This window comes from Nannospalax galili, unplaced genomic scaffold (genome assembly GCF_000622305.1).
Source record: "Nannospalax galili isolate Female #2095 unplaced genomic scaffold, S.galili_v1.0 scaffold91, whole genome shotgun sequence".
NCBI classification, from domain to species: domain Eukaryota; kingdom Metazoa; phylum Chordata; class Mammalia; order Rodentia; family Spalacidae; genus Nannospalax; species Nannospalax galili.
Window position 1 is genome coordinate 1,946,370 of NW_008332583.1, and position 27,284 is coordinate 1,973,653.

The 27,284-nt window shown below is 45.7% G+C and overlaps 1 protein-coding gene across 3 annotated transcripts in view; it reads right to left on the reverse strand.

Annotated features, from left to right (window-relative positions):
* Ptprg (protein tyrosine phosphatase receptor type G) overlaps positions 1-27,284 on the reverse strand; it is a 766,544-nt gene that overhangs the window by 74,309 nt on the left and 664,951 nt on the right. For all 3 annotated transcript variants that reach the window (XM_008827507.3, XM_008827508.3, XM_029560833.1), the window contains 3 exons: positions 25,358-25,407; positions 22,852-23,620; positions 9,825-9,957 (listed from right to left, as the gene is read on the reverse strand). In XM_008827507.3, coding sequence (XP_008825729.1) covers positions 9,825-9,957; positions 22,852-23,620; positions 25,358-25,407 — 952 coding nt within the window. The remainder of the gene's footprint in view (positions 1-9,824; positions 9,958-22,851; positions 23,621-25,357; positions 25,408-27,284) is intronic.

A 27,284-nucleotide genomic window follows, 5' to 3' on the forward strand; every position in this document is an offset into this window, starting at 1 on the left:
TGGTCTCCTTTGTGACTTTGCTAGGGCGGGAGGCAGATGAACATGTTATCTAAGCCCAGCCACCAGCCAGCAAGCATGTTAAGTGTTGGCTGCCAGAACAGATGGGTGCAGTGTGTTCGTGTGTGCCTGCTCGCAGCTGCTCTGAGCGTCATTGTCATTACTGTGGAACTACAGGAAGGTCCCACGTTCCAGTGAGGCACATGTGGTCAGCCACGCCATGAGCACAAGCAGCATGTTCCCACATCCACATGCATCTGTTTGTTTGCCTGAGCCTCTGTGATGCCAACACAAATCCCCCACACATTTGTGGTTTCCATCCCTTCATATTTATTACACTCTGCCTCCCACTGAACATCCAGGGAAGAAAAAACCTGCAATGTCAACAAAGCTCACTTGTTTTTCCGAACAGTGCTCTCCGCGAGGCACCACCACGTGGAAAAGTTTCCCAAGGCCTAAAGATGAGAGTCAGACTAAAGGAAAGGCCTTTATTTGCAGATGCAGCCTGTCACAAAGTTTACAGGTGACTTCTTTGTGTGCTCAGGAGGGACATGAATTTGCCAAAGGAGAGCATGCAACCTTAACAAGCCCAAGTTAGAAGTTACGATTTCCATTTAGAAAGTGTACAGTCCTCAGGTCCTGAGCCCATGCAGCTAGCTTAGGCCTGTCTGAATCTGAGAATGCCCTCTCGAAGGTAGAAGCACGGTCAGAAGATACCTAAAGTAAGGAAACTAGCACTGATCAGCTGGCGTTAACACCAAACAGGTTCTATTATTCAACATCAAGGTCTTCTCAAAGTAATGGAGGTGTAACCAAGTGCGAATATCATTAATCGGATTTCAGAATGCCTGAAAATAGTTACTCCCTGAAGTTTTCCTTCACGTGCTTTTGGAAAATTAAGACCTAAAGTTGTTTTCTATCTGGTCCTCCAAGCCAGAGGACCATTACCGTGAACACATCACCCAGTAGCTGACAAAATTCCTCTGGCGGTGTCTTTTGGATCTGCCAACGTGAAAGCAGGCTACGTAAGGAAGTAAATGTTCCCATCAGACAAACTATTCCTTCACTGGGGGCAAGATAATGTAATAGTTGAGATGGTAGGCCATGGAGGACTGGAGAGATGGCTCATTGGGCAAGAGTGCTTACTGGACAAGCATGTGAACCTGAGTGTCAATTCCAGCACCATGTAGAAAGCCGTACTCTTGACTATAAGACTATAATCCCAGCACTATATGGGGTGGAGATAGGAGGATGGCTTGGGCTTGCTGGCCACCAGTTCTAGGAGAGGTTCTGTCTCAAAAGGAAAAGTAAAGTATCCAGTGCCCCCTTCTGGCCTCTGAACCTATCTGCACACACACATGCATATATACCAAACACACACACACACACACACACACACACACACACACACACAAATATGATACACAATGGTGGGTTATGAAGTCAGAGTGGCTGAGTTCAAGTCCAGGATCTACCCACTAAAGATTAATGCTATCGTTTGGGCAGAGCCCATGTCTGGGATGGTGAAAACTGAAAATTCAATAATAGGTTCTGGGCTAGCCGAGAGTGGTGGTGTATGTCTTTAATCCCAGCACTTGGGAGGCAGAAGCAGATGGATCTATGTGAGATTGAGGCCAGCCTGGTCTATATAGTGAGCTCCAGGCCAGCTGGGGCTACAAGGAGACCCTGTATCAAAAAGATCAAAGAAAAAGAAAAACAAGATTCTGGGATATATATATAGGCCTTAATAACAAGCAAAAACTAACATTGCAATGCTCATAAGGTGCACACTAGTTCAAAGTTGCTAAACACTTCTACAGCACAGATGAAAAACAAGAGGCTCAGCCCAGCCCAGTGGACACCTGGCACCTCTCCTTAGCATTCCCTTCAAATTACGAAAATCAGAACGATACCTTCCGCAGACTTTCCTCCTCTGAGTAACAGTGGCTGTGCTGCTCCCATTCTTATCAGGAACACCAGTGCCATACAGATGGCTTGTCTTGGTAAGACAGGGATCTGCTTCTCTTGGGATCCACTTCTTGACTAGTTTTTTGGTGGGGGAGTCTTTTTGAGACATGCTCTCCCTGTAGCCCCATCTGGCCTGGAATTTGCTATGTAGACCAGGCTGGCCTTGAACTCACAGAGATCTGCCTGCCTCTGCCTCCCAAGTGCTGGGATTGCAGGCGTGCGCCACCACGCCTGGCTCACTTCTTGACTATTAATTCAAGCCTGTGTTGTTGCCATCTTAAGTGGTAGAGCCAAAATGGTACACTTCAAAAACTACTGAGGGGATTTCTTCTCCTTTATCTTCAAGAGCTCGGAAACATTTTTAAATTTCTCCAAAGCATTTGCAATAGCTTTGAAGAACTATGGGGGCTGAAATAGATTGTGAAATATATAATATTTATAATACACACAACTGTGCATCACTTGCATAAGAGGGCAAGTTCTAATTGTTGATTTATTTTTATGACCCGCCCCACCACCCTGCCCAGAATCACTTTGCATTTTTTCCTCTCTTCATTGCAATTTCTGTACCGTTCCAGATTTTGGGTTTTCCATCTCTACAAGGAGGACATTTGTCAGAACCACTCAAAGCTAACTGTAGTGGGCCTAGAGAGATGACTTAGGGGTTAAGAGCACTGGTTGCTCTTGCAAAGGTTCCAGGTTTGGTTCCACACACCCACATGGCAGCTCACAACCATCTATAATGGTTCCAGGGGACCCAACACCCTCTTTTGGCCTCTGTGAGCATTGTGTAAATGGGATGCACTTACGTACATGCAGGCAAAATACTCATACACATAAATTGTTTTTAAAAAGAGCTAACTACAGCATCCTATCTGTAACACTTCAACTAAAAATATTACAAAGTACATTTCTCCCAGTACACCCACATTGCTACCTATTTTTACTACTCAAATAGTTACCAGTGGACTATGTATCTGAAGTTTGTGCCCACATTTTTGTTTGAGCAAATCTGCAGTAACAAGGTTGCCCCTTTTATGACACATAAACTGAATGTAGCAATGCCAAATGGATCTAAATATTTAAGGACACTTGTGGTCTGCTTTGCAAACATAGGCATGCTTACCTACCTCACCTTGTGTTCTTGGGGACTGTGTGGCCATCTGGGCTGAGGGAAAGTGAATGGGGGTGAAGGTTCTACTTTTGGGCCAAGAAGTTGAGAGCTGATTGTTGGCTCTATTTCTCAGCTTGGTTACTAGAATTCCAGAAAGTGGAACTACCATGGAGGGCAACCTGACCCTGTCAGACGTCAGATACATGAAAATAAGGACCTGCCTCCACTGTTAGGTACCAGTCTGCTGCAGCTGCTCCTGATCTCTCTGTAGTACAACCAGCCTAGAGTTAGCAAGGCTGGCCCAGGCTTCTACGCTGTTTCCCCGGGGGGCAGTAGGGGCCTGTCTTCAACCTGCTTCCTACTGAGGGATACCTGCCTCTGGAATTGCCAGTAGGCCTATTAGGAGCATCATCCAAACCAATTTTATTACCTTTAGAGTCACCCTTTCCTTTTTTTGGCTCTAAGTAGTTCTGCTCAGTTTGTTAACCTACATTTATACTATACTTAGCTCTAAATTGTTGGCTGTGAGCTATTTCTAGGCTACTGTGTATGATGAGATCATTCCAGAGAATAAGCTCTAGAAGGAAATTCCTTCTCTTCAAATATTGTTTTATGCCACAGCCAGATTACTGGAAACTGTATACAACTAAGCAATATGATTACATTTAAAAGATGCTTATTACTTATTTAGATCTGTAAATTTCATTATCTTTTTCTTTTATTTTTTTATTGAGCTTTTCAGATTTCATACATTTCCCACTTAAATCCAGACCCCCTCCCCATCCATGCCTCCCCCATCCCCCCACCAAACCCTATGCATTCTGCCATACATGCTGAGTCCTATTCATTTAGGTGTTTATACCCAAATGTCCTTCAGTGTAAATGCATGCACTGGAGTCTAGTCAGTCCATCGAGTGGTCGCATGTAAGTCATACTCTCCCTCACCCAGCAGCAATCAATCTCAAATAGTTCTCAATCTAGTGCTGGCCCGCCACCTATTTCTCACCTCCCCCTTGGGCCCTTGTTTAATTGAGCTGACAGGGGTCCTGTGCTTGATGCCACCGCTGCCACAGGCTCACATGAGCAAGCCTCCACTGCCCTGTGTTCGTGAACCAGCCTGGCTCTTCTACAATGGTCCTGAGCCATGGGTGGGTAGGGTTTGGTATAGGAGTCCCATCCTACACTCTACAATCTCTAATTCTCCAAAACTTCACCAGTTGTGGCCTTCTGTGTGCATCACACTCTGATGCACATGGAAGCCTCACTGGTGAGAGTTGAGGAGTGCATTAGCCCTCCCTTTATCCCCTTGTTCTGCTATGTTCCACGAGCCTTAGTTGTAGAGATTTGACTGCAGATGTGTCATCTAGTACTAGGCATCTCCCAGGGCTATGTTCTCTGTACCTGATCAGATGTGCAACTCTGCAGTAGCCTCCATCTGTTGTAAAAAGAAGCTTCTTTGACTAGCACTATATGGCATTCTTGTCACTCTAAGGGAGGGCTCTTCTATCTGGCACTGTGTTCCCTACCAAGCAGCTCCCAGGTATACATATGCATTAATTTTCAGACACTCTATGTGTATTTCTCATAGGGTTTCTAGGGCATCACTTTTCCCTCTAGTTTTCCTAGCCCCCTCCCACCCCCCCCAAGATTCACTCATCTTCACTCTTTTTTCTCCTATCTGGCTTCCCTCCTTCCTCCCTCCCTAGTCACAGTGCCCCCGTTATGCCCCCCCAATATCTCCTGACTTCCCTCCCTTCCCCTTTTGTGTCTTTTTGAGACAGGGTCTCCCTGTAGCCCCAACTGGCCTGGAACTCACTATGTAGATCAGTCTGGCCATGAACTTAAAGATCTGCCTGCCCCTGCCTCCCAAGTGCTGGGATTAAAAGCATGTGCCACTACACCCAGCTAAGTTTCAGTTTCTTAATTTCAGGCTTTTTAGGCACAGGAGAATCCAGAATAAAATTAATCTGGTGTACCACTACAGCACATGTATACATAGTCAGCCCATCCAGTGGTCACATGTAAGTCATACTCTCCCTCACCCAGCCACACAGATGAGGTGTTTCCCACAGCCCACACTGACTATACCTGTGAACTCAGTGGCATGTTTCTTAATGACTTCACAGGCGAGGAAAGTGAGGTTGGTGGGCAGTCTCCACAACCTGCTTCTCCGGGAACCTCCCCCAGGTTCCTTTGTGGACCTTTCCCCTAATTTCCTAGTCAAATGCAATTTTTGTACCACTGATATATAACTTATCTGTGTATGTTTTGTATATAAAATAAAACATGGAGTAGGGAAGTGGCTCCGTGGTTAAGAGCAAGTACTGCTTTTCCAGAGCATCAAAGTTTTTCAATTCCCAGCAACCGTGTCAGGTGACTCACAACAGCCTGTGACTCCCCTCTACAAGGATCTAAACACATACCCCCCCCACACATGCACACACACACACATGCACACACACATATACACATAATGAAAAGGAAATAAATCTTTTAAAACCCCTCTCCAGCCCTGACCCCTGCATCTCCTTCAATGCCTTTCAGTCATCCTCAGGCAATGGTATCCCAAACCTCCAGGGCCTCTGCTGCCCCAGTCTGCTCGCATGACACTGAGCCAGTACAGAAGGCCGGCCTCTCTCACTAGCCTCATTCCTTCACAGCTTCTTTCTCCATCAGCTTCCTGGGGAGCTTTTCCCTGACCTTAATTTTCCTCCCAAGCTGGTTTGAAGCCCAACTTGCACTTACTCTTCTCCAAACACTTTTTAATCCATTGTTATTCCTCCAACTCTTCAATGGACCATGAGCACCAAGGGACTTGCCTACTACAATGTATCGTGGGAGTTCCACCAGCACTGCAGAGACAGCAGGAGGTGGATACAAGGCCAGGCCCAGGCAATGGCAGAAGTAGCTCTGCAATTTCATAAGCAACAGAGCATATAGCTGACCTTTCTAAACCAGCTACCTTTAAAAGCCGGGACAGTTCTCTGGGATGTCAGTCCATGGTTCTGTCCTCACTTCTGGGCTTCAGAGTTAAACTCAGGCCCAACAAGCATGTTTTATCTTCCTAGTCACCAGAAGACTCTGGAGATGGACAAATGACCAAAGTCAGACATGAGAAATACCATGTTGGGACTTTGCTGACACTCTTAGATGGTAAAGTTTCTTTCCTCTAGGATGGAGAGATGGAAGTCTAGCATGGGCCAGACTACTCTGAGGAGTGGCTCTGTGGGGAGAGAATTCCAGACAGTGGTAACACAGACTAAGCTCTCGTTCCAACTTCTAAGACAAGTCATGGCTGATGCTCCTGAAACCTTCAATTTAATTAATCAATAGTATTTTTTCCTTGTGCTTAAGAGAATTTGATTTTCTTTCTTTCTTTTTTTTTTTTTTTTTTTTTTTTTTCATAGCCCAGGCTGACCTCAAACTTGCTATGTAGCTGAGGGTGACCTTGAACTTCTGAACCTCCTGGGATTCCAGATGTGAACAACCATGTCTGGTTTATGCAGTGCTGGGGATCAAATCCAGGGCTTTGTGCATGCTAAGCATCTGTCAGCCTTCAAACCTGCCAACAGCAACAACAACAAAAAAATGGGTTCTGACAACACTGCATATTTTCTGGTTCTCAACAGGAACTTAGCAAATGTTAGTTCCTTTTCTCTTCCTAGGTCAAAGAAAGGACGGTAACTGAGCCTGCCATAGAGTTGCGGCAGCTACATGAGATGGTACCACCCAAGTGTTCAGAACAGGCATGGCACTTACAATGGGCCTGCTAGACAGGATCAATGACTCCCATCACACAACAGGAAACAGGCACAGAGGGAGCTCAGAGACCCTGGCTTAGAGTTCTCCACTTTTTCATGAATGATTCAGTTGCAGTGTCATCAACAACCCTAACATACTCAGAATCCAGAACATTAGCTGCAAAAGATTAGTCCTTGGTGGTTGTTAGAGATTGCCACAGGTCCAGGACATGTGCCTCAGTGGTCCACATCTGTCAATCCATCACTCTCCTGCTCGAAAAGGCAGGAAAGGTGCTGCTGCTCTAGCCATGCATCTTAGGGATGCCTGTCTCTGCCATGGCTGCCAGGTCTCTACGGGAGTGCCCACTGCTGCCCTCCTTCATGTTAAATGGGAGAAAAGTGGGACAGAGAAAAGGCCCTTGTCCCCTCCTCTCGGCTATTCTCTTGCTTTGCCATCTTAACAGCAGTTAAATTTCATTTTCTTCGCTCTATCAGGTTTTTCTTTTGCAGTCATTTGTGTGCAACTGCCATTAAAAGCCTGGTAAAGCTCAAATGTACATTCTGCTAGATGAAGGCTAATGCTCTCGGTACTTTAGACCAAGCTTTAGGAAAAAATCAGAAAAATATTTTGGCATGAACTATTACTCTGTTTTCCATTTGGACTCACTGAGCTTTGCAGAATTGTAAACAATTGTTATTGCAACCTCAAGGGAAAGTATACCTTGAACAGCAGGTATTTCAAAGCTGTCATTCTTATGTACCCAACCACTTCAAAACAGTGTGCAGGAGACAGGTGGCTCTTAGACGCCTTATACTCATGCCTGCTTGGCCACATGGTCTACAGTCCTTCTAGTGATCTGTTCAGGGGTGGGCAGAAGACACAGGATGGGACACAGTCTACAGGGTGGTTTTCATTTGCTTTTTCTTTTAGTTTTGTTTTGTTTTTGCTTTTGCCAGAACTACTTGGTACAAGTTGTTCCTTTTTTTTCCCCCAAACGTCTCCTTATGTAGCCTAGGCTGCCTCAGACTTTCTATATAGCCCAGGCTGATCTTGAACTTCCCATCCTCCTGCCTCTGCCTCCCAAAAGCTTGGATTATAGGTGGGCACTACCATACTTGGCTCTACCAGATGCTTCTTTATACCAGGATTGCTAGATGGATCCGCAGACAGCTGTGGAATTGCTGTGCCCCCATGAGGGTTACTGTTACACACCCAGGGAAGATGACCACTCTACCTGTTCCCCTGTTCTACCCAGTTGAGAACGGACTGGAGGGCATCAGCTGATCACGGAGCACTCTCTGCCAATCCCTCCTTCAATATGCGTTCATGGATGCTTACCACCAGTGCTGCTGCCTCCTCTGAGCCACAGACACGTCCTGCCCTGCATCTCACTGCTCTCCCTCAGGATCTCTATTCCTGTCCCTGCTCTTCTGCAATTTCTGCTTAACACAGCTGCCAAGTAATTCTAAAGTCGGACCACAGCACCATTTTGCACCAATCCCTACTCCGTTAGTATCAAAGGCAACGTGTTAACAAATGTCGAAAGGTGGCCTAAGACCTGAGCACCCCCAACCCTCGTCTCTCCCTGACACTCTTTCTGTACTGTAGTGCTCTGGCCACACTTAACCTGCTGGTTAGTCCTTCAACAGACCAGGCATGCTCTCGTGTTGGGGGTTTTGCATTTGCTGCTTCCTCTGCTTGAAAGGCCATTTCATTGAGCTTAGACAGAACCCACGATTTAGGTCTGTGCTCAAATACCGCCCCAATTAGGATTCCCATGACCTTCTGAATACTCACCTCTAACCCTAGCATGACTGCTCTTTCCAGATTTAGTTTTCTCCATTGCACATATTATCCCTCTTAGAAACATGTTGCCTTATTGCCTGTCACCACTAAAACACAAGGGCCACGAGAGCTGTGGCCACTGTGTTCGTCTCACTTTCGCATCACTAGTCTCTAGAAGACCATCTGACTCAAACGTAACAAAAGGAATGGGAAGAAGACAAGGAGGGTGAGAACCCGAGTCTCCTGCTTCCTTCAGCACCTTTCTTACTGCCATGAAATACCTGTCAAGAGGCAACTTAAGGGAGGAAGGATTTGTGTGGGCTCAGGGTTTGTGGGTGCACCCCACAGGCGAGGTGTGGTGGCGGGCACACAGAGCTACTCGTTTTCATCCCAACCAATCAGCAGAGAAAAGGGAATTCCAGCACTCAGCTTGCTGTCCTCTCTCCCCACTTTTTATTTGGTCTCAGATCCCTCAGTTACACTTCTCTGGAAATACCCTCACAGACACACCCAAAGGCCTGCCTTACTAATGCTCTAGGTACTAATGCTATCAAGTTGACAATCAAAATTAACTAGTACACTGAGGAAGCTTGCGAGATAAAGGGCCAAAGGCCCGGGTGTTTGAGTGACAAAGGCAGCCAGGCCCACCAACTGAGTTAGCCGACTGAGACTGCATAGCTGAAAACCATGAAGCTGCTTCTACCCAGAGGCTGCAAGCTGGATCCTCATGGGAGGCAGTGAGAACTTTCTAGACCAAGAATAATGGAAGGACGGCTTAGAACCCAGCATTTCTAGCTCCCATGCACAGATGTCACCTAATATGGTAACTCTTTTCTGATCACCCAATTTAATTTTCACCAAAAAGGCTATGAAAACTTTTAAAGGTAAAGACTATTCAACTTACTACATGGATACTGCAAAGCAAAGTGCTCTGAGAGGAACCGGAAATGCTAGGGAATTTACCAACTCATTTTATGGGTTCGGATAACTAAGATTCAAAATGGGAAAGAGAGTTGGACCTAGGAAACAGCAGAGCTGGAACCTGAAGGTGGATCTCCCCGATTCCCACCAACACTTACCATAAGCGCGTGGACCTCAGAGGTGGCTCTGGCCTGTGCCATGTTCCTGAGACAGAGCCTCACTGCCTCACCTTTCTGAACACGGAGGCCCCGGGTTGCCCTCCCCAGTGAGCAAAACCCGGCTGCCCCACCCCCCTCACCTCCAGTACACTAGCACAGCGATGAGGAGGATGAGGCACACGAAGGTCAAGGCTGAGACCACAATCAGAGGGATGATCCACTCCATCCTTCCGGGAGAGGGCCGGCTTATCATTCCAGAGGTGTTCTTCTCAGCTGCAAGAGAAACATACCCTTTAGTGGACAGACACAAGTGAGCCCGAGCACCAGTGCATGCAGTGGTGTTTGCTCCACAGAGAACCACTCGGGCTGCCCCAATCCAAATACTGCCTGTTCTGTGAATGGCAGTCTCCAGTGGCCAGTAAGGACTGTTAGGGAGGTTTGAGAGGCTTCTAAACAGAGCAGTAAAACTGGAAGACAGACTATTGGTTTTAGTCCAAGGATATTCTCAACTTGGGGGGACTTTGGATACAGTCAGAAAAAATATGACTAAGGGCTCAAAAAGGAGCAGGGAAGGGCATCCAAGAGAAGGGAAGCAGGAGAGCTGGCTGGGATTCCGGTGGCCTTTGATTCTTGCCTGCTTTTCACCCAATGCCCCTTCTTACTGTGACAAGCTGATTTTGCTTTGAGAAATCACCTCTGCCTAACAGGCACAGTTCATGGTGGGACAGCCATCCAAGTGAGGCTCCCCACTCTCCTGGTCAATGAGGGCATGGGACTCAAGTTAGAACAACAGTGGTCTCACTGCAGCATCTGGACACCTGACGAAGACCTAGCACCAGCACCTCCCACAGGCTCTATCCATCAGCTCCTGTCATCCAGATCACCAGAGGGCCTGCTTTTCCATCCATCCTATCACCTACCCTTGATTCCTCCAAAGCTCGGACAACTGAAGACAGGAAGTCAGCCTCGCCCGGCTCATAGTAGGCTTCTGCTTCTGAAGAGTAGCCACAGCCTTGGTGTTAATTGGATAAGTCTGCCAACTGGTGGGGATTCTCCTTGGTTAGCCAATACCTCTTATTCAGGCAACTCTTTTCCAGTGCCTAGTATCTTCAGAGGTCTCTAGAGGCTTTGGCAGGAGAGCTGAGTCTCCCTTGAACTATGGGGCAGACACCTGGAACTGGCTGAGCTGCAAGTGAAGCCCAGATGCAGCCCAGGTTGGGAGCAGCACAGGCACACAGACACTGTCATGAGGGCAGGCAAAGCAAAGGTTACCCGTAAGCACCGGGTGAATCCCCCGAACACTCTGAAGCTGCCCAGTAGCTGACTTGTGCTCAGCAAGGATCCCACTGCTCTGAAAAGCAAGGCCAGCACTCTGCCAGCCCAGTGTTCCTTGGCAGGATGGACTAAATGCAGGGCTAATCGGGCTGGGTTTCCAAGGCTAGGAAGGTGAGCCAAGCAAGAAAGAAAGATTTGGACTCGGGAGCAGGTATTTAAAGAGGCAAGACTCCTAGCTGTGGTGAGGTGTGCTCCTGTGTGATACAGTGTTTTGCCAGAGATCGTCTACTGTAGTGGAATTTCGGGCCTAGGCCTTTGGAATAGGTGGGGCCCAATTTATCCCCAGCTCACAGGTGAGAAGACAGACAGGCAGGTAAAATCCACTGATTCAAACCCCTGGAAGCATCTTACTGTTAATAAAGTGCCTTCTGATTCCCATTCTTTCACTGCATGGATATTTGCTAGATATACTACCAGAGGACACGGATGCAGGAGTACCTAAGCCAGGAGCAACCTTGTGTGCAAGGAATCAGTTATAAGGAGGAGAGGTAAGCCTATGAATAAGCAATCCGAATCCAATTGTGGTGTCAGGTGAAGCACAAGGGTCCAGAGGGAACATGTATCTGAGACCAGGATACTACACTGCCCTGGGGAGGCAAGATCTGGGCAAGATCTGAAGGATGAAAGCAAGTGATCCAGGCCAGACATGATCTGGACAGGCACCGTGCAATTGGTGAGAAGGGGGCAGGGAAAAGGGAAGGAGCAAGATAGAAAATTGGAAGTTCATTCAATCAGGGCCTTGTAGACTGAATTAAGGTCATGGATCTTAGACCTTGTGTTGTTTGCATGTTGCTGTGAAATCTGAAGCAAAAGCAAACTTCACATAAGCATTCTTTGCTCCACACGTTGCTTTTATTGCAAAGCAAGGGCAACCGGCCAGAGGAACCAGAGTTGCAAATGAGAATAATTTTTCAGGGCCCCAAGAGGGGTCAGTTCAGCCAAGCAATTATCTGGCTGGTGGTGGGGGCATCTCAAAGACCTGGGGGTCTTGCTAATGGAAAAAGTGTCAGAAGGGCTGACAGCAGAGGTCTCATGGCCAATTAACTCCGTATTTACCCTGGGAAGCCCTCAGGTACAAGGGGGCACCAGTATCTTTTTGTTCTCCCACGCCTTACAGAAAATGATGCGTGCTGGTGCTCCCCACATACGATTCTAAACAGTTATGGGTATTTCTACCATCCCCAAACCTGTAATACCACTTCAGAATGTTCCAGGCCTCTCAGGACCACAGGAGTAACTGGGAGGTTGTGAGGATCAGTGGCGCATCTGCTGTCCCTGAAACTGCACGTACATCTGTGTTGGTCCTTCTGAGCTGTCACTGCATCTTCTTCCACAGAATGTTCAAGCTTTTCATCAGATGCTCAGGTAGGTCCTGGGCCACACACGACGATGACTATAAGGGACTTTTCGATGTCTGAGAAGGTTAAGGGTCTGGAACTCATAGCCAACCTGGGGTAGAGCTGGGTTGGGTCACTTCATCCTCACATTGCGTGGTCCTATGTGATCATATTTTGGGGAAGATGCTTGGAGGGCATCAAGCACTATCTGAACTCCCTCTGTGGACAGTCCCTAAAGGCAGTGCTGGGTAGGTGACCTCAGGTTGGCAGCTACTTGCAGAGGGAAATGCCCCAAATTTTGACAACCATTTGATTTCAACCCTGACCTGTGGCACACAGTTGAGTTTGCTCAGATAGTTTCCATATGGGCCTAATACAGGGGTAGTTTCTAGATTGCCAAATGGGGTGCAAGACAATCAATTTCACTGTCAACTTCATAGCACTCCTTTGTCTTCATGGCATCAGGGGCCTGGAATTGAACTCCATTTCCTGTTAAGATCCAGAAATCTTTCACCTGAACCATAGATTACTGCCCAGGGAGAAGAAGGAGACAGTAGCTGACCAGCCTGTCCTGCCCTGCTATAGCCACACCCTAGAGACCTTCTGTATCCATGCCAAAAATGTCTCCCCCTCCTGACCCGGAAACTCTTGTTGATCCTTTTCCTGTGTCTGGTGCTGCCTTCCCTGTGAGGACTCTCCAAGCTCTCAGTCTGTGCTATATGGAGGGCAGAACAACGTTGAGATTATAGGGTTAAATCCTGGCTCTGTCACCTTCTGTGTGGCCTTTAGCCAATAATCTAAACCAGTTTGCACCTGGATGACTTCATCTGTAAAATGGAATGAAAAGAATTCACTTCACAGGAATGTTGGGGACACTCAGTGAGAAGATGTGTGTAGAATGCCTGAAGTGTGCCCGCATCAGGCAACCGCAGAGCATAACCCGCCATCAGCATTGCCACCACCTTGCACATGTCACATGCAACTGTAAATGGTCCTTTGTCACTGCAGGGTCCCCAAAGGAGGACTGATCTCTGCCTGTATGCAACTCGAGGTAAGTGAACTACTATTAATAATTACTATTAATAATTTCTCCATGCCTTGGTTTTCTCCTCTGTAAAAGGAGATAATAATATTCCACCCTAAATTGTGGGGTAAGGGTTAAGTACTATACGGCATTTAGAATGTTGTCTGGTACTTGTGACCGTCATCATACCCCTCCTGTCATCATAGAGACCGTCCGCACGGCAGCAGCACATCATCTTTATCTCTACTCTCTTCCTCACTGGCATCCCCACCCAGCACCAGGAAGATGGGAACACTCCCTGCTGGCTGCTGAATCTGATCCCTTCCTGTAATACCTGGGCGCTTTAGGCATACAAAGCATGAATCCAGGGTACTGCTTGACACAAGATTGCCAGTAGGAAGTCTGAGCCTCAGAGCTGGCTCTCAATAAGGCTCACCACACTTGCTGTACTTCAGGAAGTCAATTGTCTAACTGTAGGCTCAGTCTGTGGCTCTAACAGAAGAGTGAGCCACTAAGAGCTATTAGGAACATACAACATGCCACACAGGTTGTATCCCAAGCCCCCAAAACCTTCCCCATGCCAACACCTCTGAAGACCAAGAATCACTAGGAGTCCCCCCAAATCTGCAGGCATATGTTCAAGACCCCAGTGGATGCCTGATGCCACAGACAATACGACATTGTGTACGCCATGCTTCTGTTATGCGTGAAGCTTATGATTAAGCTTAACTCATAAACCAGGCAGGGTAAGAGATTAACGACAACAATAGGAGAATTATACTGGCATAAAAGCTGTGTCAATGTCATCTTTCTCTCAGAACACCTTATTGTATTGCAGATCTTAGCAACCTCAATAGATTCAGTCAAGAACTCTGAGCTTTATGTTTGAAAGCACTTTACAGCTTCTTCGTGGCATACTCGAGTTGCCAGCATCACTACTTCTGTGATTTGGGGCCATTGCTAAGCAAACCAGGGGTTACTTGAACACAAGAGCTATGATACTGGGCAGTGTCAGTCCGATAACTAACTGACTAATGAAAGGTGGGTGATGTATGCAGCACGGATATACCAGACACAGAAATGATTCATGTCTTGGGCAGCATGCAGTGAGACAGTGTGACATGCCTTCAAGATTCTCAGAACCGTGTATCATTTAAAACTGTTGATTTCTAGAATTTTCCGTATTTGATTTTTGGATCATAGTTGACTGCTGGTGACTTCAAATACAGAAAGTGAATCCATAGATAAGTGGGAACTCCTATATAAACTTCTCAGTTCAACTGAGGCAGTATACTGTGACAACATGCTCCCGAGCCCTAGTCTAGACCAGGGCACAAGCTGACCCAGGCTTTGAGTAAGGATTTGAGTAAATGATTGCTGGTCTCTGAGCCTCTGGACCTTCCTCTATTAAAAGGAAGACAGGTGAATGTTCAGGTGAGTGTTCGGGGAACCACGAGGATTTGTAAGATGATCTAAGTGAAGCTGACTGCAAGTTACAGCTATATAATTTATTAGCCAAATGCAAATGAAATTACGGGGCCCCTTGTCCCAAAATTATGAAGAGTTTCAAGAAGGGCCTGAGTGGCATGACTGCAGGCACGGGTAGTTCTGGGCACAGGCCCGTGAACACCCAGCTTGCATGCTTAACGAAGCTGCTTCTGACCAGGGGCACTAGTGGCAGGTGCCTTTAGCCACGTGTCTGACGCAGAGGGGCCCAGACTCAGAGGATGTACATGTTTCAAAGCCACCTTGCAAATGAAATCAAGCTATCCCTCCCTGGGCATATCCAGAAGGAGGAGGAAGACGCAACCACCTTCCTCCTCTCAGCAGTCACTGCAGCATCCAGCAGCAACCAAGTACAGTGCCTTCATTCTGCTTTTAAAAAAATGAAAGAAAAAAAAAGGAAAGAAAAACAGTTTTCAGTGGCATATGTCATCACTGAATTAATGCTGTTTGCCTTTTACTGGCTTGGCTCTCATCCCAGTAGAAGCAAATAAAAACGGAGCACAATGTACTTTAAGTGCTACAGGCAGAGATGCATCAGATGGACCCAGCTGAACTGCTTCCTGCCTCACTGGAGCTGAAGGGCTCAGCTCCAGCCACAGGTCAGGAATCAGATCAGGAGTGAGGGCTCAATCCGGAGTGGGAAAAGCATGGGCCTCTCCTTTTCAGAGAGACACAGCGAAGGAAAGGACAGTTCGCATGCTCTTCTGTGTCCATCCTGGGTGACCACACTTGCTCTGAGAAACGCCCTCACTAAAAATCACCCATTCTGAATTACTGTGGTTCATTTCAATTATGTTTTTTTTTTTTTTTTTAAAGAAGCTCCTAACATATATTTTCCACAAATATATTTTCCCATCTTAACCATTTCTGAATATGTAGTTTGGTAGTGTTTAAGTGTGCTAACACCGTTGGGCAGCCCATCTCCAGAACATTTTCGGCTGACAAGCTGAGACTGTACTTTAAATCACAACTCTCCATCCCCGTCCGAGCCTCTGCTCCTACAAGCCTCACTGATCTGTTCTTACATAAGAATCTCCCAGGATCCGCATGAGTGACTGGCTTCTTTTGCTTAGCATCATGTCCGCAAGGCTTATCCTGGGTGCACCTGTGGTAGGACGTCCTTTGTTTTTCCCTGCTCCTAACCCCCAACAGGTTTCCCTTCCATGGCTCGGTAATGCTGTGCTTTGTTCCTCCATTCGTTAACCGACAGGCATTCTAGATGCTTCCAACATCTCGCCTACTGTGTGAATAAACATGGGTGTGAAAACGTCTCTGCAAGGTGCTGCTGTTACTTCTTTGGGGCGTACATGGAAGTGGAACTGAGTCGTATGGTAATTTTGTTTTCATTTTTTCAACAGTCACCATACTGTTTCCCCCAACAGCTGCACCACTTTATGTTCCCACTAGAAGTGTAGCAAGGGTCCCCATTTCTCGACATCTTTACCAATATATTACTATTTAGTTTAAACAGACTGTGATAGGGCCACCTCTTTGACAAGGCCATGAGATCTGGCGCCCTGAGCTAACCTTCACTATTATTCAAAGAACCAACTGCTAATCACTAACACACAGAGACACAGACACACACAGACACAGACACACACACACATTCTATGGCAATGATCTGGTGCTGTGTTCCCACTGACACACGTGAATCAATAGCACACCATGCCTCCAATGGTACCAGTTATTTTTTGTTTTTGTTTTTGTTTTTTTTTTTTTGGCTCGTAAGCAAAACTTCCTCCTCCTACATGAACTCCTGTTTCCCTAGACCTCAACATCAAAGCATGGCCTGTCATCTTTAGTAGATCCTGGAATATTGAGAATGTTTGATTATTCCTAATCTGATTCTGGGCCTCACAAATACCTACCCCACCAGACTGCCATCATGGACACTTGGTCGCACCACATTGTAGAACTGAAATTAGTTGGGGAGAGAAACCATATACAACCTTTTATCAAATATACTGTCCTTTCCTCTGAATTTCTTATTCTGGCCTCCTTCATAGGGTCTGGTCTTCCACATCAAGAGCTGCACAATTTCTCCTAGTTCAAAGACCACATGGAGTTGGAAGAGAAACTTCCAAGGTCCAGACACTTTCTGAGAGGAAACTAAACTGGTTTTGGTGGCATCAAAGTTGGTACTTACCATGATGCTCAGAAAAATGGCACAGAATCACACAGACAACATCCTTAAAGGAACCAGACCAATATAGGTAGCCTTGGCTGAAAATGACTTGAGGGATTCTCTACAAGGGTCTGGTGTTATTTATTTTCAACGAAGTACACTATTTGGCCCTAACTTCTGGGGAGCTTGTGATTGCATTGGTGATTTCCCCTTTATCTGCAAGAACATAGGCTGTTAATAATTTTTGCCTTCATTTAAATTTTTTTGTTACATTTATTTGTCTGCATGTGTATGCACATATCACAGTGTGTGTGGAGGTAGGTCAGAGGACAACTTGCAGGAGTTCATTCTCTCCTCCTATCATGTGGGTCTTGGAGATCAAATTCAGAATGCCAGGCTTAGTAGCAGGTACCTTTACCTGCTGAGTCATTTTGCCAGCCCTTTTGGTCTTTAAATCAATGATTCTTTACCCACCCCACCACAAGCAAATTTCCATCAAAAGCAACTTGATGTTCCTATCTTAAGTCACGTTCTGTCAGCTTTGGCACTGGTGACACTTTGAACCAGACGTTCTCCTGTGTGGGGCTGTGTCACTCATATCCAGTAGCATCCCTGGCCTTTACCTTTCAGATTCCAGGCACACCCCACTCCCTGTCATGATAACCAACACACTGCTTAATGGCCCTGTGGGGAGGGACAAAATACCTGAGAGCCTCTGCTCTGAATGGAAAACATGGTAGCGTAGGAGACATACACATTCAAATAATTCATTTTCTATTTCACCTGAAATCATCTCAGACTGCTATGTAGTGCCACAGCCCACAGGAGGCCCTGCAATGTGGGGTGGGCTACTCCCTGAGCCATGGACTGAGGGTCCATCTTGGGCCCTCTGCTACTACGTGCTGTGACCTGGGCACTGCTTTATCTCAAGAGTCTCGATTTCCTCACTGATGTGATAGTAACCATGACTGCAAACCCTCAACAGGGTGCTTCAGGGTAAATGACATACTCAGGGGGCCTCAGCACAGGCAAAGCCCCCAAGGAACAAATGTGAACTCAGGACACTGTAATTTCAATAACTAACATCTGAACTTGGGTTCCCAAGAGCTTGAGGTTTCTAATAAGATACCTCAAGGCTTCCTCAAAGGAACTGTGGTGGCTGGAGTTCAGTGCCCTCCACTGTGGCTCAGAGCAGAACAGCAGCCTAGAGCCTACACTGTCCCTTGTCTTTTCACAGCTAATGGGCCATACAAAAACAGGCCACAGGTGAGATTTGGCTTGAAGGCTGTCATTTGCCCCCCTGTCCATCATCTCTTCAGCACCCAGCTAGGGACAGACTTGATGAGGTAGAAGGTGGGATCTGAGCAAGATGCAATCTGAAAACATATTTTCCCCCACTTGAGGAGTCAAATGTACACAAGTCCTGCCTAAATGATGAGCTTACAGATGATGTGCATCCTCAAATGTTTCTGCTGGGGCATGCTGTTCCCATGTGCCATCCTGGAATATCTGATGGCAGTAACTGGCTTGATGTCTTGAGTCTGTCTCACGTTCAGGCTGTGGCTCCCAGAGAGGGTCAACAGGCTAGAAAACGCAGCACTAAGCCCAGTGTCAGCATGGGCAGGAAAGGATGTTAAAAGAAAGGTTTGGGAAGTAGCTGCACACACAGGCCTCCAAACCCCGAGGCAGCTAGCCGCCAGCACAGCGGCCAGCAATAGCAGTTACCACTCCAGCGGTGGATGAATTCTGGGGTTCCCATCTGGCCCAGACATGTGTTTAGTTTTGAATATATCAAAGAAAACAGTTTTTAAGATTTAAAAACTGGGGCACTCTGCACAAAAACTAGGATTTCTGACTCACGAGGCGTTTCCAATGGCAACAGTTGGGGCCGAGATGGCCCTCTTGAGAAAAGGCAAGTGATTGACATTTTGCTGCGGTCCTCACTGCACCCTGATGTCTAACAACTGGTCATTCTCTCTCACTGAAATGCCCTGTCTGACTTCTGGGTGTCTGAGTTTGCCACTAGCTCCACAGAAGGATCCTCCCAACCCCAAGAGATAGTGCTAAACTATAGTCACAGCACTTGCAACAGTATCATCAACATGGAAGGAATCTGAAGGCTTTTGAAGATTCTTGTTGAAATGTAAAGTACTCTGCTCACTTTAAGCCCTGATTTTTTAAAGACACTTAAGATTGATTTAATGGTTGTGTTTACTTAATAGAAAGAAAATATAACTATGGAACAGACAAATGTACATCCAAAGTCTCTAAGATGAATCACCACCATCATAAAAATTATGGTTATTTACAATTCTGGAGGAGCCAGATGAGGGATAGGGTATGATGGATGGAAGAGGGACTCCACCTAGGGGACTGGAGACTGAGAGGCTTTGCTGTGTTCCCCTGTCTAGCTATTCACATTCTTTATAAAGCAACAGGCATGTAGGTATTTCTGCTTAAACCAGAGGCTGGCAAATGACAGATTGTGGACCATATCAAGCTTACTGCCTGTTCTTATATAAACAAAGTCGACTGGTTCACAATCACATCCAGCCATTCGTCTCTTGTCTAGGGCTGCTCTGTGCTGTGAGGCTGAACAGTTTTGAAAACTGTGTCCTGTAAGTTTAAACATAGTTACCATTTGGGGCTCTCTCCCTGAAGTTTGCAACTCCTCATTTCAACAGTCCTCAGAACCACTTTCAAACTGTCTGAAACTGGGAAGAATCTATGGCTTTAAGAGGTAGACCTTCATGGAACTGAGATGCTCTGACCTCCTAGAGCTGGGGTGAGAGTTCCTGGAAGGTCTCATGTAGCCCAGGCTGGCCTGTGTCCACCTCCTGAGATCTGGGATGACAGGCATGTGCTACTGTGCCTAGCTTATGCTGTATTGGGGACTGAATTTAGGGCTTTGTGCATGTGAGACAAGCACTCTTTCAACTTAGCTATATCCCCAATTCCCTGTAGGGCATTTTAACTGCAGCTAGTTGAGGACCCGTTTTTATTTGCTCTTTAATGTTCATTCAGATTGCAAAGTAGACCTGTTGGTGCCTCCTCAAAGTTCCCATGGTTACTGTGTAGCATTTGACTGCCAGCAGCCCCTCCTTACCACTAACATGAAGGGTGACTGTTACCCACCTTACCTTCTGCACTGACTAAGGGGCTGTCATCATTTGCACTTGACACACAAGGGTACTGGATAGAAACTTGCTCAAGTCCCAAGTGAAGGAGGGAGCAGACCTACCGAGTTGACCACATTCTGAAACCCACTGCTGCCCAAATTGCAAATTGCACTCGAGATATGGAAGCTGAAGCTGAGAATCCCCAATGTTCACCCTCTCCCTCTTCTCCCTTTACCCTGGAATTCACCCCCTCAGTAGCTTCTCAAGCTATGAACTTTCCCAGGCCAAGCACATGGCAGCCATTGCCTTTAGAAACATGGCTGAAGAAATGTTTCTGAGGCACTGGCTGAGACCACACAACCCAGGGACCGAGCTACACAAGCTCAAAAGCCATTTCCACATCCGTCCCTTTTTTTGAAAGAAGCTTATTCACCCAAACCATGTGGCCACTGGCTCCACTCTCCTTGCCCTAAGTCATCTCGATGCACAGGTAAGTGACCTCTCAAAAAGCTAACACTACAGATAACTTCTCTCACTAATATCTACCAGTGGTTTTCCATTTCAAGTAGAATCTAAACCTCAGTGTGGTCAATACATTCTTTATTATCTGAGCACTCCTAATATCTGAACTCATTCCTGACCACTCCTCCCCACTCTCTGTAGTCCACAGAGGGCTTCTCAACCCATCCAAATTCATTCCCACACCAGCGTCTTCCAACCTGTTGTGCCAGCACTCGAGAATATTCTTCCATGCATCTCTGAATGGCTAACCCCCAACAACATGGGACTCTGTTCAATCCTTCACTCCTCTGTGCTATATAAAGTCATGCATTTGTTTGCTGGTATATTCTCAACCCCCCCCCCCGTGAGAATGTACACCCCAGGAGAACAGAAGTCTTTGATTCATGGTCTCTTTCTAATGCCTAGTCTAGTGCCTGGTACTCAGTGGGGATCCTATATTTTGTTAATATCTTCAAATGTAAGAAACTCAGCTTTTTTTTTTACAACAATTCACTAGAGGAAATGTTGATCTCACACAGGAATAGTGTCATAAGTGGCCACAATTTCCTTCACCTAATTCCACTGAAGGCTACTGTGTGTCTTTCTGACAAACTGCAGCAAACTGAGCAACATCCACAGGAGACCCCTACTTAAATAAATTAGTTCATACCAGCTTTAAGAGGAAAGTAATTCAAAACATGAAAATTTATTCTAAGTTGTATCTTAACATACGAGATCTCAGCTTTAGATGAATTTTAATGTTTACAAGTGTAAAAGAAAATAAATATTTACCAGTTGCCTTTTTTTTGCACTCTTATAACTCCACAACAGCTTAAATGCAAAAAAAAAAAAAAAAATTGTTGCTAAACATCTTGTAGTCTCGCAAAATGAAGAATTTCTTATTAGGAAAAGCCCTCACCACAGTAACAACCCCTCATGCCACAGCTCCACTGCAGAAGTATCAGGACAGTGCACTGAGAGCTTCAGGCGGAGAGAAAGCACTACCCCCATGTGGATCACATGAGAACCAGAGTAAGTAGAGGCCAGATCAGCCACACTTGGTTGCCCAGGCTACAAATGGGGCAGTTCACATAGCCAGTGGCAGCTCTAGGACAGAGAGCCTTACTTCTTGGACTAAGACTATAGACTAATAATCCCAGCTCTCTCCAGACTGAAGCCTTCCATTCATTAAGTTTCAATGTAAATGTCATTTTTCCAGAGTGACCTTCCTTCTTAAAATGGGTCCCCATTCTCCCCCAACTGTCACTCACAATATACCAATTATTTCTATTACTCGTTCACAATCAAACATGTCAGTCAGCTAGCCTCTTGGCTTGCCAGATAACCATCCCAGCAGCTTGCCCTCCAATGTCCACACTACCTAACTCCCTGGCATGTGCTGTCATCTGTTTGCTAGCCTTTCTACTCCACGAGGCTGGCAGGGGCTTTCCTGGCAGAGCATCCGGACTAGTGCCTGGCACAACAATGGCTGCCCATAAACAGATGAGTGTATAAATGACTATGGAATAAAAGCTTGCTTATAGAGTTCGTGTGTACGCATGTGTATATACACGTGCGCATGTGTGCATGTGGAAGCTGGAGGACAAGCTGGTGTTATTCCTCAGGAACCATCCACCTTGATTTTAAGAGACACAGTCACTGGTATGGAACTCACCAAACAGGCTAGGCTGCCAGGCCAGTGAGCCCAAGGGATCTGTCTATCTCTACTGCCCCATGCAGGGATTATAAGGGCAAGTCACCATGCCTGATTTAAAAAAAAACAAAAAACAAAAAACAAAACACCGTGGGTTCTGGGGATTGAACGCAGATCCTCACGCTTACAAGAAAACCTATTTACTTCTCTTGAGTATCAGCCCAGCCTCATGAAATCTTAGTGGACAAACACCTTAGGACTGATGCCTATTGTCTTCATTTCTATCTCTATCTAAAGTCTTGGAGTTATTCTGAAGCCAAGACACACATACTAGGCAAAGACTTATTCTAGCAAAGATAATATGTTCCTAGTAGGACGAAATAGAAAATAATGTGGTTGTGGCAAGGCACAGACATACACACACACTCCTTTTTACCAGGGACATACACAATCCCAAGCATATTACCTATTTCCTGAGTCTTGACCCCCACCCCAATTCTCAGAAATAAGTAGAGTCTGTTCACAACAGCCCAAACCCTCTTTTGGGGACCAGCACTACTTACCTGGATTAACAGTGATAAATTTGCTGTCCTCAGAAAATCGGTCCCCTTGGGACATAGGCTTTTTGGATGGCATTTCCGGCCTCCTGGGATCACTCCCTGAATAATGTTCCTCTGTGGCTGTTGGGGGCACTTGGGTGGCTGTGTCCGCATGGGCATCCAGGCCTGGGGCGGCATGGCTGGGCTGATCTGTTGGGGGGGCAGTGTGGTCCTGCCCGTGCCCAGGTATAGTCTGATGACCTCCCTCTGCAGTCCTGTGGGGAGATGAGGGGCTGGGAGCAGGTGCTGTCCGGTTCCTCTCCTCAGCAGTGTGGGTGACCTCACCCTTCTCCTTCTTCTCAGAGTCCTTCTCTCCCTCCTCCTCATGCTCCCGCTCTCCATCCTCGCTCTCACTTTTCTCATCCTTCTCTCCCTCCTCAGCACCCTCGCTATCCTTGGTGGGTGCCGAGTCACCGTCAGGCCCAGGAGAAGCCAAGGCCTCTGTGGTGGCTAGGACTGGCCTCCCTGCCTGCTTGCTAGCCGCCGCTGCAGTGGGAAGGCGTGTGGGCCACACAGTACTGGGGAAGGAAGAGATGCCGCCACCACCGAAGCCCAGGCCTGCCAGGAGTGTGCTGGTGACCACTGAGGCCACTGTGGCTTGGCTGCCACTGGAGGAAGGGCCCATCCCAGTTGCCATGGAAACAAATGAGAAGGGGATGCCAGAAGATGTCCAAGTAGAAGACCCGGAGCTGATGGGGGCCATGTCTGCTGAAGAGGCAGGAGAGGCTGTGGGCTGAAAGGTGGAGAGAAGCAGATGGAGGAAAAGCAGAGCAGTATCAGGATTAATAAATTTAACAAATTAGTAAATGATCAAGATTCAAAATGAGGCCCTGCATGGTAAAAACCTCAAAATTTCAGTCATCCACTCTATGGTATGAAAGCTGACCACAGCTGGTCCATGGGTGACCAACTCTTATTTTGCTTGCTTTATAGTTACATTGAAATAAAATGTTAACTACTGTATCAAGCTCAACGTCTCAGTGGTTTGGCTCAGGGCGGGGCTAAGTGAGGGAAATGAAAAGCATTAAAACTATCTTAAAGACAATAATTCATAATGAAAATATCAGTCCAGTGATATGTCTCCGAGAAACAGGAACAGATGCTGTAGATCAACGCCTGACACTCTGGTGACTCTTTAGTTCTGAAGTCTGAAGGGCCCCAGTATGAAGCCAAACTGTACTATCTTACAGTGATACAATAAAGAGATCACCATGGAAGATGGCCTGCCCAGGTCAACAGTGGCACGGTCAGAGGTAGGAGCCACACTCTGCACACAAGCTCTAAGAAGCAGGATATATCTCCAAGCTGCATGCAGTACAGCCACTGTGCCTTTCAAAGTCCCAACCTCTCTCCATAGCAACACCTACTCCCATGTGGATGGCAACAGTAAGGACAACAGTGAGAGTTCCACTTGACAGGTGACAGAACTGAGCCAGGACTTTCCATGCTACCCACTTTACAGGTGAGGAAACTGAGGCTCAGAGGTGTTAAGGAGCTTATCCAAAGTGCATGATTTCTAAGGTGCAGAGATAAGGCTACCTATGACCTAACCTCAGCTCATTCTTCCCCCTATACTAGACTGGGGTTCAGTGAGGAACCCTGTTTTATCCATGTAAGGTATCTTATGAAAATAGGAAGTGTTCTGGGATCTTGGCTTAATTTTGCTCCTTTAAAAGTCACTGTACAGAATCCAAAATTGTATCTCTTCATTTACACACTTTCAAAACAACAAGCAAAACAAGACAGGCTTTGAAATTTCATCAAGTTTTACATGGAAATCCTTGAAATTTAAGAATGACCTGTGTTCGGAAGCTGGTTAGTGAAAATCAAGCAGTACAGAAGATTATGCATGAAGTATAGATAAGCCCTACAACCCAGGCTTGAGTTGACCCCCAGTGCTAGGACCATGACCTTAACTCACTGAGCCTCAGTTTCTTGGCCTGTCCAATGGGACTAATAGTATTATCAACTCTGTGGGCTATTTTGGAGAAGCAAACAGAATAATCTGTGTTTTGAAAGCCAGGATGCACTTCATTAGTTTCAGGCTACTACTGTTATCTTCAGCACTGGAAATGTTTCTATGATTAGTAGTTGTTCCAAGAGCAGAAACTGATTTACTCAGGGCCTGCAAATCCATGTAACCCTGAGCAGGCCAGTCTCAGATTTTAGGTCATGCAGAGCAAAGGGCTCTGGATAGGCTAACTCCTGGGATCCCTCAGTCCCAGGGATCATAAATAATTACATATCTGGGAGAGTTTGATTTTGACAAAATTATATAGCAGAAACACCTAATGCTGTTGTATAGGTTGTTTTCATAATACACAAAATGACACAATGAATAATGTATTTTTCTGTTTCAGCCTGCTCTCACATGGAGCAGTTCATCAGCATTATACTGCCACCTCGTGGAAAGAGCTCTAACTGCATTCAAATTAACACCCGACCCTGATAATCTTCACCCACCACTTACCACTCCGGTTTTCACAATTCTGGTCCCTTGGAATATTCGGGTAGTATTAGCTAAGAAATAAAGAAGTCACAGCGTAAACAACATACAATATTTTAGATGTGTTTCCAACAAAACTTTACTTATGGACACAAATCTGAACTACACAGAATTTTCCTGTCACAGAATATTTACTTTCCCCAACCATTTCAACAATGTGAATCATGCACAAGTGTTCAGAGGAGCTGTATCTGCCCTGGGATCCACAGTTCTTGATTCAAGACATTAATTTTAAAATTTACAATTAGGGGGCTGGAAAGATGGTTCCGCAGTTAAGAGCACTGACTGCTCTTGCAGAGGACCGGGTTCGATTTCCAGCCCCCACATGGCAGCTACAAACCGTCCTTAACTCCAATTCCAGGGGAATTTGATGTTCTCTTTTGACCTCCAAGGGCATCGACACAGGTACACTTACATACAAGCAGGAAATACACTCATACACATGAAAATAATAATAAAATATTTGAAAATTTTACAAGTATTGTAGTTTTGTTTTATTGAGAGAACATACCTAACACACCAATATACAGCTGAATTATTTTTACATATATAAATACCCATGTCACTACCACCCATGTTAAGATCCATTCTCTAGTACTGCTGGGCTTCTAAGTGTTGTGTATTTTTAATTAATTATTTTATGTGTGTGAGTGTATTGCCTGAACGGATCTAAGTGCACTCATGCTATGCAATGTCTGCGGAGGTCAGAAGAGGATGTTGGATCCTCTAGAACTGGAGTTATGGATAGTTGTTAGACTCCATGTGGGTGCTGGGAGCTGAACCCGGGTTGTCTGCCTGAGCAGTTCCAGGGGATCCAACATCCTCTTCTGACCTCCACAGGAATTTTAAAACATGGGTGCCCTTACATACATGCAGGCAGTACCCTCATATACATAAAAATAAAAATAAATAAAATATAAAAAGTTTAAGACCTGTACAATAACTCTTCGCCTGTCATATACTTGCTACTTATATTCTGATATTCTATAAGCATGCTTTACATGGTTATATAATTTTATATAATTTTCTTTCTTCAGTTCTGTCCTCCCATGTGGTATTTTTAAAAATATATTTTATTGGGGCTGGAGAGATGGCTCAGTGGTTAAGAACACTGACTGGTTCTTGCAGAGGATGTAGGTTCAATTTCCAGCACCCCATGGTGGCTAACAACTATGTATAGGTAATACACACATACACATAAAATTAAAAATAATGAAATATTTTTAAAATTTTATTTATTTTTATTTTACGTGTATGAGTGTTATGCCTTCATGTATGTAAGTGAACCCATGTTGTGCAATGCCTGTGGAGGTCAGAAGAAGGCATCAGATTCCCCTGGAACTGGAGTTACGGACCGTTGTTAGCTGCCATGTGGGTATTGAGAATTGAACCTGGGTCTTCTGTAAGAGCAGCCAGTGCTCTTAACCACTGAGCCATCTCTCCAGCCCCACCCCTCAATTTTTTTTTTTTTTCCCCAAGGATAGAACCTTTATTGGATTAAACAATATTAAAAAGAGTTGATTAGTGAGGAAAAATACCCAATCAAACATTTGAAAACATATTTTTGGTGGTTAATATAGGACATATTCATTATATAAAGAACTTTACACATAAATTTATTATTTACTTCACAAATACAGTTGAAGTGCTTACTGGGTGCCAGCATGGTTTAGGCCCCTGGGATTCAGCAAGAACAAGGGCCGGTGAAAACAGCTGCCTCTCAGATGCTTCTACTTTGGCAGGGAAGCAGGTGGCATTTTTAAGCAATATAATTTTAACATCTTTTAAATTGCATTAAGATACATGTAATATAAAATTTACCATATTAATCCTTTTTAAGAGTCTGCTCTGGTAATATCAGACCATTCATATTATCGTGCAATGGACCATC